The 12,211-nt window shown below is 40.3% G+C and overlaps 2 protein-coding genes across 2 annotated transcripts; one reads left to right on the top strand and one right to left on the bottom strand.

Annotated features, from left to right (window-relative positions):
* Positions 1-1,125: 1,125 nt before the first annotated feature.
* On the bottom strand, positions 1,126-6,596 carry sparcl1 (SPARC-like 1). Its single transcript, XM_028406924.1, has 11 exons — positions 6,560-6,596; positions 5,572-5,627; positions 5,418-5,483; positions 4,323-5,330; positions 4,130-4,232; positions 2,946-3,067; positions 2,755-2,875; positions 2,529-2,665; positions 2,258-2,406; positions 1,926-2,074; positions 1,126-1,254 (listed from the first exon to the last, which is right to left on the bottom strand). Exons 2-11 carry the CDS (start codon positions 5,623-5,625, stop codon positions 1,226-1,228), a joined length of 1,938 nt encoding a protein of 645 aa, XP_028262725.1. The 5' UTR covers positions 5,626-5,627; positions 6,560-6,596; the 3' UTR covers positions 1,126-1,225.
* A 2,775-nt stretch (positions 6,597-9,371) lies between these two features.
* Positions 9,372-12,116, top strand: scpp1 (secretory calcium-binding phosphoprotein 1). The gene is made up of 9 exons (XM_028409624.1): positions 9,372-9,498; positions 9,657-9,711; positions 9,814-9,861; positions 10,655-10,708; positions 10,813-10,839; positions 10,926-10,967; positions 11,055-11,096; positions 11,174-11,233; positions 11,319-12,116. Exons 2-9 carry the CDS (start codon positions 9,658-9,660, stop codon positions 11,823-11,825), a joined length of 834 nt encoding a protein of 277 aa, XP_028265425.1. The 5' UTR covers positions 9,372-9,498; position 9,657; the 3' UTR covers positions 11,826-12,116.
* Positions 12,117-12,211: the final 95 nt, after the last annotated feature.

Below are 12,211 nucleotides of genomic sequence, written 5' to 3'. Positions count from 1 at the left end.
CTCCACCAGCCTGCACCATAAAAAGTGTCCCACCTTGCTGGAGAGCTGTAATAGGAGTTAGCTGCTGAAGGGCAGCCTGTCCTACAGGGTTCCCAACTGGCTGGAGAAGAAATGCGCCACCAAGCTGGACCAAGTTTGGAAGTGCACCAGGAAGCGGTGCGCCATTTTGTGCTCCGGCAGCGGCACCGTTGCCAGCTGCCGCTCCTCCTTTGTTTTTCAAGGCCCCATTGATAAGTGCTTCAGCACTCCCTGAAGACTCACCACCCTCCACCACAACAGCCAAGGCCTGAAAGAGAAGCCACAGTATGCAGAGCATGCTTTTCCTCAGTGAAAACTGACAGCCAACAGATGGACGGCTGCTTCTGTCTTTACTTATATAGAGAACGTAAAAATCAGTGATCACCAAGAAGGGTCCAATCAGAGTCCTTCATCTCAAAACAACAACTCACTGTAATCATCATGACCAAGCAGCAGGCTATTTTTTGCTTTGTTGCCCTAACAGAGGGCCATTATTCAGGATTAAGTGGTAAACCAAAACCAGGTATCAGTGACGTGCGCTCTCAAACCCATTGTTGCAGAGGACTTACGTATATTCACGTCATGAAGCAACACAAAAACTGAGCACTGAATAAAGTATGAACTAAAGCTCTGAGTCCACCAGGATCCAGTCTTTACTTTATTTCAGAAAGAATCACAAATCATTGTTGACTACATCGAAATATGTCATGATATTATGATGTCCTTTGCAGTCCACAAAACTTTAATTAGAGCTAAAACACAACATCAGCAGACAAACATTTACTGCGTCGTCTAAGTTGAGCAACACGCTGCTTTACATTCACTATTATAACACAAGCATTTAAAATGATCTGCTACATGTTTATAAATTAAAGAGTAATTCTCCTCTAAATAACTCTAACATACAAACCACAGCTTTTTAAAAGACTGTCTGCCTTTTTTATTAATACATTGTTGTAAACTTTCTCCCCAGTTTGGAATGCAATAGAAAACAGGTTCTGGATAAAAGATAAACAATCATTCTATCAGCCTAAATTACAGATTAATAATTCAAATGTCAAAGCTTAGCCTGACACACAGTAACAGCAAGGATTACCAACAGTTGTCCTTTATAGCAGGAGGTAAAATGAACTGTAACATTTTGACATGAGAACATTTCAGGAGCCAAACGGTCCTTAAAGCTGCAACGTTGGAGCAGCAAGGAAACTCAGAAAAGCAGATTGACGTCCATATCCTCTGTGGAATAAAAAAAATATAATAAATGTTAAGGAACATTATTACTGAAACTTCTTTATCAGTCCTAGTGAAGACAGTGACGTCTTGTTTGGTGTGAAAGTCTAACAGTAGCTGCCATTAGCTAACCAGCAGTGACAGCTTTGACAACGACTACAGAGCAAAAAGTGATATAGGGGTAAAACATATATCTCCTGGATGTAGATGATTTTTTTTAGAGTGAACAAATAAACGATTTCTACTGTCATACCTGGTCTTTTACGTGGCAAGTGGTTTGTTGGCAAGGGGTGATATGAAAGAACATTCTTATTAGCCATACCGCTAACATCTGTAAATGGGCTTAATGTGAAGAGAAGTGTTTTGTTGACTTGACATGCCAACAAGTTAGACTTTCCCTCTTACAGGTCGTCCAAAAACATTTACAGGCTATTAAATAGCATGTTACTATTAATATAACTATATAACTAAGAAGAGCCAAGTTAACAATATAATTAAAGGGTTAAATACCGACAACATTGGTAAGTCTGGATTTCTTCACACAGCAAGGCACATACATAATATAAAGTAAAATTTTTTTATAAAAGTAGAAGGGCCTGCAGGGCATGCACACATATGCTCCAACAATATTATAGGATGTGTGTTGTAATATATTTTAATTGAAGACATGCTCTCACCATTCTTGATACCAAAGCAGGAAGTCCATTCTTTAAAGGACACCTGTTTGTCTTTGTCAGCATCACACTCCTGGAAGAAGCGAGAGGTGCAGTGTTCCATCGGCACCAGAGGGACCCTGAGAGGGGCCAGCTCTGAGTGGGACAAGAACCTGCATAGGATGAACCGAAAAAAAAAAGATTATGATCTTTATAGTCGCATGTCATGACTGTGTAAGGTTTCCTGTATGTACTGGAACAGATTTAGCTGCTCTTGAGCTTCACCCCTCTGCCTGTGTCTGAACTGCTACCACTGTACTGTATCTATGGTGTGAACACAGACGATTTAAGTGTACCTGTCAGAAGGATGTTGGTCCAGCTGAGCAAATTGCCAGTGTACTGGGTAGATGTACATGTTGTAGTTCTTCTCAAAGTCTTGTGCGAGCAGCTCCACAGAGTGATCGCCAGCATGAAGGCGTCTCTCGCTCTCAAAGATTTTCTTCACCTGAGAGAACACCAGAGACAAAACGCTAACCAGCATGCTGCGATATAACTATGACCAACTCACTGTCAATCAACACAATGTGAGTAACAACAGCACATATTCCAGCTGTTTCATTGTCTTACTCTAAAACGCTGTTTTGGGGTGAGGAAGCCAGGGGTCATGGAGTCATGCTCATAGAGCTGCAGCAGCACATTTTTCAACCAGTCCCTCATTCGCAGAGGGAACTGAACCAGCTCGGTGTCCACACATGGAGGAATCACTGAGAGAAACAACAAGAAGGAACAAGGCATGTAGGGTCATACTGAATATTGATGCTAAGCCTGGTGCAGAGCGTGTGGTGCCTCTCACATTTGCAGGGCCCAGTGTAGTCCAGGTGGAGCCTGTGTCCTTTCTTAGTGCCTTCCAGGTTGCATTTGGTAGCAAATAGTTCACACGATGTATCGTATGTTTTATTGTCTGTGCCACAAACCTAAATGGACACAAAAAATGTTACAATAGAAGCTTTCTAGTTTGTCCTTAATCAACCTGCACGTACTTACATTATCAAATTCGTTCACACTGGGAGGACACTCCGATGGTACTTGACACACACAGCTCGGCTTATCGTCTGCATCCAGTTTGCATGTTTTTCCACGTTTGCAGCGGAAATTATCACATGGATCTAAAAGCAAAGTAAAAAAAACATTAAAATTGTGTCTGACATTTTATTTTCAGTTTATCTTATAGAGGAATCCTGTGAACTACAACCACTCCGCACCACCCACCCCCCTGCATTCCTCCGCCATTAGAGTTGGTACAGTGATTAAATTCAACGTGATCTCTCTTATTCACTCCTTAAGCCCGCAGAGCTGTGTTTTGGTAGTGGCTGTGAAGCAGAGTGGCACTATTCATGCGGAAGTTTGAGCAAAATGACCCCATCAGCAGATTCCCCTGTGAGACTGTTGGGATAGTGCGTTAAGTAAGCAGACATAAGCCCAAAAACTAGTCAAAGATATACGAGTTTATACTGAATGTATAGAATGTAGCTTATCAAGCTACATTCAAGAACTGCAAGAACTGAACATATGACAAAAAATGTTCTAAAATGTAAGATCAGATGGTTTGTTATACGATTTGATCATATGAAGTTCAGTGTTTGCAACATAAATTTTATTTTTTTCTTTTGCTAACATTAACTTGGATATTTACATCGTAAGCAACCATAGACTAGAAGACCAGTCAGGGTTCATGTTCACTTCTCCCATCATAAACATAACGCTACTGCATTTTAACTAGAACTGACATCATTTATTGAATTGTTTTCATGACAGCCAACGCAATACCCTACAACCCTACCCTCTTTCTTCTTAGTGCCTAACCCTAATAATTCGGATTTTAATCCCTAATCCCAGCACCAAGATGGACAACAGCTATGAAGCACTAAATGGCAAGAGGGTGTGGACACAACTCCTGGGTGAACTGGTGCTATGCACAGCCCTTCAAGCCTCCTAACACAACCCTTTGTAACCCTATATCATGTAATGGAAAACGAGAATAAGTGCTCAAGTTGTGTTGGTGTGCACAAACAGATTACACTATGAAACGTTTTTCACCCTAAAGGGGCGGAGCAGTGGCAAAACCCATGTGACACCGCATGCAGGAAGTGTTTCTTAAGATATGGAGTCTGGTTTGTAAACTTGTGTGGCTCATTTTAACAAAAGAAACTTTAACAACAAACACCAACCAGCAGGGGCTTCTGGGAGACGTATGCCTCCACTGAGAGTGGACCTGGGGTAAAGATCCACTGTGGCTCTTATCTGGACTGGATTCATGCCCACTAAAGGACCCTGGAAAAAATCCAAGAAACATTTAAAAGTGAGTTCAGATAATATCTGCTTATGTTTTTTTTCACAACCAAAAACAGTTAACAGTGTTACCCATTTCCCTGCCCTCCTTCTCTTGGCTTTCTGGACTGTATTGTCAGTGTTGCCGTCTTCAGACTCCTGAGGATCCTGCTGGCTCTGCTCTTGTCCAGGTTGTGTTTCATCCTTGGGAGGCGAGTGCTTCCGCGCCCTCTGGTTTTTCTTTTGCTTTCTTGTTCTTCCCTTGGTGTGACTTCCACTGTCGTTCTTGCTCTTTTCTTCCTCCTTTCCAAAGAGTTGTGACCCAGACTCAATCCCTGCACCGGTGTTTGGTTCTTGAGGGTCCACATTTGCTTCAGGTTCCTTCATGTCATCCACATCAGATGCCCCCTCGCTGTGTGCTGCCTCAGTGTTCTGCATGTTGTGTTCATAGCCGTCTTCCATACTAGGCAGCTCTTTCTCACTGGTTTCCTTTTCTTTGATATCATCAGTTTTTGACTTGGACTGGGCATCATCAGTGTTGACTTTGGTTGATATAATGTCTAGAGGTTGTAGAATTCCACTATCGGCAGCATAGTCAAGATCAACTGGGATGTCTGACTCTGTGCTGCCTGTTTCCTCTTGCAGTGACATGTATTTGTCGGCCATTTCACCAACAGAATTTTCCTTCTCTTCCTTATGGGACATCTCTTCCTCCTGGACTTCATCTTCCACATGTTCGTCCTCATTCAGTACCTCTCCTGCTGTTTCTAAGTTATCATCGTTCTTCTCCTCTTCATCACTTTCTTCATCCACAGACTCCACGCGGCCTTTGTCAGTTTCTTCGTCTTCTTCTTCAAGCTCCCTCTCTTCTGCTTCTTCCTCTTCTTCTGCCTCTTTCTTCAGGAGGTCTACCAGCTCCTCTTCACTCAACAGCACTGCTGTGCTTTTCTCTCTTTTCTTGGTCATCTCTCCTTCATCTTTGTTGCCATTGGTGTTGTCCTCAGAGCTCAGCTCCTCATCTTCCAGCTCCTGGCTGCTGGCCTCGAATGGGACTAAAGTGGGTAAGATCTGTGGCTTGTTGGCCTCTTCTGTGATCACATCCTGAACCAACAGAAGGGAAAACTTTCACTTTATAGTATGAAATAACTGAATGATGGATTTTAATAATGGTTTATTGTGTTTCTGTACCTTTTCTTTTGCAGTGTGTGAAGTCTTGTGCAACCCATGATGTTTTCCATGAGGTTTACTTTTTACCTAAACATAACAGGAATTAATAAATAGATACATTTGTGGAATTAATTTAAAAGAAAATTAAGAAAATATATATAACGTTGCTACTCACAGACAGAGCAAATGTTGCTGCTAGTAAGCAAAGGAATACTAAGCAGGCCCTCATACCTGTAACAATGAAAAAAATGCGTATTTACATTGTTATCATTAATATATATTCATATTGTTCAAATGACTGCAGAACCCAGATGACTGAGAGGGAAGCAAAGCAAGTCATTAACAATCAACTCATTATATTCTGCCTTCTAACTAGTCACTCTAAGGAGGTGAATTTGGCAGAACTTTCAAAGTAGAATGCATCTGTATGCTGCCAACACATCCTTGACAAGCAGTGCCGCGGGCCTGGCCCCCGCTGTCGTCAAGGTTACAGGCCTCCGAGATGCGTCTCGCTCTCAAAAGTCACATTCAGAGCTAAAGTAAACAGCAGAAGCTACCAGACTGGAAAAAAGTCGACTAAGTCCACAAACTTTTTGTCTCTCCGTACAGAAACAAAACAGACGTTACTGGCTCTGTCCGGTGGAATAATAGGTTTCAGGACAGTAAACCTGAAATAGGTGAAAGTTATAAATCTAATTCTATAATTTATTATTTTTACAATATTGACAATTTGTAAATGTTATTAAAATAAAAGAACACACACTGATTTTATCATATAATGTATTTATACTGTACAATACTACCTGATATTAACTAATAATTTTAAGTTAATCTCAAGCAATTTAACAAAATAAATGTGTTTTTAGGATATTTTATCCTAAAAAAAAAAAAACAGTATATGGCCACATATGTAAAGCATAGTAAGAGACTTTTCAACTGGCCTGTGCACTGAATATTAAACAACCACAAAATAATTATTATTTATACACACAAAAATAAACAATGCACTAAGGCCTCATTACAACATCATTTTAAATTCAGTCACTAGTAGCTGCATAAAACATATCATTGCAAAATGGTAACCAATCTGTCAAATAAACCCCTCTGACTGGTCAATAAGTAATTAAACTGTATAATTTATTTATGAGTTATTGGGCTTTTACCTGAGGCTGGCAGTTGCAAGAAAAATGAGAATCCCGCACCAGTACGTGCTCGTGTTGAACTTGTGAAGACGTCCTTTTGTATTCAAGACAGCGGACACACTGTCCACACAAACTGGCATGCTGCAAACACACACATGCACACACACAGATTTTTTTTTTTTTTTTTTTTTTTTTTTTTAGGGTCGCCAATTCAAACTTTGGGAGGAGGGTCTTTGGGCTACAGAGAACCAGAGAGACAGCAAGATAGACAAAGAGTTGAATTTCTGTTGTGGGTTTTGCATTTAAAAAAAACTATAATCTGTCTGCATTTAAAATAAATCAATCAAACAATAAATCAATAAGCTTAAACATTAAAACAGGTGATATTACACAGTTCAACAGATCCTCTCACAAGCCTGAACAAATTCCAGTTTAATATTAAACATTCATGTTGGGCTGAAATTGGTAAAAATTGGAAAAGTGACTGTTTATAGCAAAACAATACCAATCCAAGCCATTGTATCATTTTAGGACAATAATAATGCACAATACTTTCCACTAGGTGTCACTCTATCACAGATCTGCATTCAGACGCATCACAGCCAGTGGCTACAACTGTGGCTTTGACATGAGTGATGACCTGTGTATGTATATATATATATATATATATATATATATATATATATATAATATAAAACATACGCTCACATATAAAACATGTAAACATAGTGGAATAATTATTGTACAACCACATAACACAAACCTACACAAGGAGCTGTTTAAATCCTATCACATGAGGTTTTTAAAAAGTTATTTATGTTTAAAGTTGAGCAGAGGACACATCAAACCATCCTTCCATTATCTGAACACGATTTGTCTGGCAGTGCAGGGTCACAGGAGGCTGGATCCTATCCCAGCTAGCTACAGATGAGAGGCGGGGTACACCCTGGACAGGTCACCAGCAGGGGACACAGATGATGTGAAACATGATATGAAACATAAAATAAATAAACTATTCATGCAAAGTAATGCATTAAGGTTCTTCTTTTAGAATAGGGATTACAAATAATTAACTCCTCATTTCCTACCAACTTGTAAACACCCATCCTTATTTTAGTATTATTCTGTCAGTGCTGTAGCTTTCCACAGTGATTTCCATCTATCCATCCATCATTTGAGCCACGGGGTCACAGTGAGTCACTTGAGCCATCTCTCAGCCACCCTGGACAGGTCACCAAACTGTCACAGAGCTAACACAAAGAGACAGACAACCATGCACGCTACTGTCACACCTATGGCCAATCAACCTAACATGCACATCACTGATGTGTGGGAAGAAGAGTAAAACCTACACAGGTACTGGGAGAACATGCAAACTCCAGATTTGAACCAGGGACCTGCTTGGAATCTAAACTAGCCACCCATTATCTAGTAACCCGCTTCATCCTGCAGTGCAGGGTCACGGGTGGGCTGGAGCCTATCCCAGCTAACTATGGGTGAGAGGTGAGAGGCCACCAGTCCATTGCAGGGCAACACACAGACAATTCACACTCACATCTACGGGCAATTAACCTAACAAGCACGTCTTTAGAAGGGAGGAAGCCAGAGTACCCAGAGAAAACCCACGCAGGCACAGGGAGTACGTGCAAACTCCACACAGAAAGGCCCCACTGCACCACCGTGCCGCCTGGAATCTAAACCATCAGCATTAACAAACAAAAACAAGTTGGGAAATTTCCATTTCCATAATAATGATGGGACGAGAGTGTTGCGTAAGCTCCTGTTCCAGAGCTACAAATCAACTTTCAGCTGCTGCAATATGAAAAATGTGGATTATGTCTGATGCTTCAACACTCTTCCTCTGCAGGTCTCCTCCTAAAAATCTAAACTTTTTATGTATAAAGAACCTCCATAACAAGAAAAAAGGTCAGAACCTGATGAAAACTTATGTAACCATAGCAGACATTGTTGACTGTCTGCGCCACAACAAGCATCAATCATCGTCCCCTGGCTCCTCCCCTGTGGTTTTTGGCGGATAGGTCTGGACTGGTGAACATCCAGTCTAATTACAAGTTTCTTTTGCAAGGTTGAAATCCAAAGTGAGGTTAAACAAGGAATTCTATCATCTTATTTTTAGGCCCGGCCATATAAGGACATCCTGGAAGCAATTATGAGCCTCAGGGAGGAAATATAGAGGTCTTTATTTAGACTTTCTACTGTACATGCCCTATTTCCAAGAACAACATCACGTAGCAATGAAGGCAACAGGTCACATAATGTAATTTATTGCATGGTTTTGTCTTGTTTTAATAATCTAAATTGGTGTATTTAACATTAAGAGGTGCGTCCAAGAATATTTGGCCGCACCTCTAATGTTAAGTTAAGTTTAACCCTCTTTATCTGAAGGTTAATTTTCATAATTTCAGATATGATTCAAAGTATTTTCACCATTTTCCTGTGGCTTAATTCATAATTACACAATTTAGAACATAAAGACATCCATTTTGCCGGAAACAAGCCATCTGGCCTGATTTTCCTCTCTGAGTGGGTGAGTTTGTTTTTTCAACAGGCCGCAACACCCTATAGTTTAGTATTCTAAACTATATTTCACTAAAGAGGGGGCGGAGGAGACATTGGTGCCTGAATGAAGTGGTTGTGTGTGTGTGTGTGTGTGTGCTGTGAGCTCACTCACCGGAACCAGATACACCTTCACATGTTGATGACAGAGAGAGAGAGAGAGAGAGAGACACCCGGAAGGAAGTGATGCAATCATCTTAATTGAGGTTACATATATAACGTGGTCCTGGGAGTATCTTACAGCGTATCCACACATCCAGCTCTCACTGCCTCAAGCTTCCATACGTGGCTCAGAGTAGGAACCGGATTCTCCTGTTTGCTGCTGTGTACACTCCAAAAAAAAAGGACCACTGACAAATCTTCTGAATCTAAAGGATCAAAAGGTAATAAGAATACATCTTCTTTTTTTTTCTTTGGTTTTATGTCAGCACTTGAAATAGCTGCAAACATATGTTTTTTTTTTTTAATTGCAATGCTCGTTTTTTGCAAGAATATACAACAGAATTAATTTAACAATAATAAATACATATTTCTGTTACAGAATGAAGGCTGCTATTATAACATTTTGCCTGCTCGGAGCACTTTATGCCAACCCAGTAAGTATGAAACAGTATGTGACAGTTCTAAACTAAAACACTAAAATGTCTTCATTGTGTGTGATATTGTCCTTGTAATGATCTTGGTTTCATTTCTTACAGATTCTACACAATGTCATTTCAGTATCAAGTGAACTTGAATCTAACTCAGTAAGTGCCATCAGAAATTCTGTTGTCTTTTCAGCAGCGGTGGAAAGTAACTAAGTAGTTATACTTTTTACTGTACTTAAGTAAATTTTTAAGTAAAAACAACAGTACATACTTGATACTTTCTACTCCAATACATTTCCACAATGTCTGTAGTTGTTTGTTACATTTTATGAATATGTGTTTTTATAATGTGCCTCAATCATGATGTGCTGGCTCAGTTAGCTTAGTAGTTAGCTACTGTCTGCTAACACAAGTCCATCCATTAATGTCTGATTAACATTGATCAAAACATTAATGTAAAGCAGGAATACTTTGTTTGCTCTAAGGATGTTTTACAAGTTAAAATACACAGTAAATACACAAATGATGAATGCCATTTACCAGCCCCTCTGTTCACTTGATGCCCACAGCCTGGGTTGCTGGCAGGGATTCACTCGTAGTGACACCTTAAGTATATATTTTGATGTGTAATTGTACTTTTACTTACTGGTAAGTACTTCCTCCACCACTGCTTTCCATTCTGCAACCTCACAACACACACATTAATCATTTGACTGCACTGCATTCATGTGAGACAGTCAGCAGAAAACCTAACAATAGGTGTGGGTGTTCGAAGGTTTTCTAGACCTCAGAACGATTCCCCTTTTTGTGACTATTGTTTACTACGTCTGCACACATTTATGCAGCAGTTGCTTGGCTTGTTGTGAACGGATCTTAGATGAAAGCAGTGATTGATGGTGCTGCTGATGTGGGCTGTAATTAAACTTAATGCACTTTGTTTTTCATTTTTCAGACTGAAAGTTTATCCGTTTCACAATCGGCTGAAAATACCACCTCAGAGCTTCAGGTAGTGTGTACATTCATTTCAGTGATGAGTAAATTATTATTTATTGTGCAACACTTTAGATCGCTGATTTCAACCAAATGGGTGTTTTTGTCTTTGTCTTCCAGAGTTCAGAGGAAAACACCTCAAATCAAGTGAGTAATTTAGATTTTTTTTTTAAACTTTTGCTGGAAATATGAAACTGAACTTAACTTGCTGTTAATGTGTGTCTGTTGTACAGAGTTCAGAGTCAGATTCTTTAGAATCCACATCAGAGGACACGGTGGGTTGAATCAGCATCATATGTACTACTACTGTGTTCATAATAAGGTTTATAGCACTAAACTGTGTTTTCTTTCTTTATACACAGACTTCAGAGGAGAGCGACAGTCAGTCTGATGAGGACAATGAGGTAAGATGACATTTCAAGTATTAAACCTATTAGTATATTGTCCTAGTTTGGTCTTATGGTTCACTATCTTTCCACAGGTGGACTCTATGGCTGAAACCAAAGATAACAGCATGGGCAGTGAGGAGAATGTTCGAAAGGTGGGTTTAACTTTTTCACATGACTTTAATTTGTCTCCTGAGAACACAGTTGACCAACCACGCTCCTTTTATTCTCTGCATTCAGAGCTGGGTGCGAGTCATTTCAAGCGTAGTCAAAGTCCTGAGCGCGGAGGACAATAGCAGCACTGAGGTCAAAGGTCAGGACCAAGACCTCAGCAGCGAGCTGACCACAACCACCAACATCACCGCTCAGAGTAACACGAACCTGGAGAACATCAAAGCTGGCGGCGATAGCACCAGCAGCAGCGCAGACACCACTGAGATCGTTAGTGTTACAGCCGCCACCGGTGTCAGCAGTGAGAGCGTGAGCAGCGAGAGCCCGGAGGCCAGCGACAGCAGTGACAGCAGCGACAGCAGCGACAGCAGCGATGCCAGTCAGAGCACAGAGGACAGTAATGCCAGTGATAGCACTGAGCTGGAGCAAGTCAGAGCTAAAGACTGCGTGAATGGCACGCAGAGCTGTGAAAGCGAGGAGCATTTTTTCCAGAATATTGGAGATGATGCCCATTTCTCAGTGGACAACCTGATGGTGCCAGATGAAGACGAGAGGGAGTTAATTCTAAGAAGATGATGGCAAACACTTGTGCAGCTTACTGCTTATAACTATGAACTACAACACTATTAAATGACCAGCTTCAAAAATTCAGGATAACAGTGTAGCTTTTCACATTTTACATTACTGTACCAGCAACTGACTGATCTTTGTGTGTTAAGATTATTGTGGTGATATAATCTTTAGTATTGTTTTGATAATAATAAACATATAATATAACCAAGGTATTTGAGGCCCATGTTGTTTTCAATACTACACTATAAGGGGAATAGTGCAATGTTATTCATTTAAATGTGTATGTTGAGCTGCAAATTACTAATTACAAGAGTGGCAACTTTTTTTATTATTACAATATGGAATTTACATATTTCTGTCAGATCAGCTAAATATTTATTTGTATTGCA

The sequence above is a fragment of the Parambassis ranga genome, chromosome 1 (assembly GCF_900634625.1).
Source record: "Parambassis ranga chromosome 1, fParRan2.1, whole genome shotgun sequence".
Taxonomy (NCBI): Eukaryota; Metazoa; Chordata; class Actinopteri; family Ambassidae; genus Parambassis; species Parambassis ranga.
This window is presented reverse-complemented; position numbering and strand designations above follow the sequence as displayed.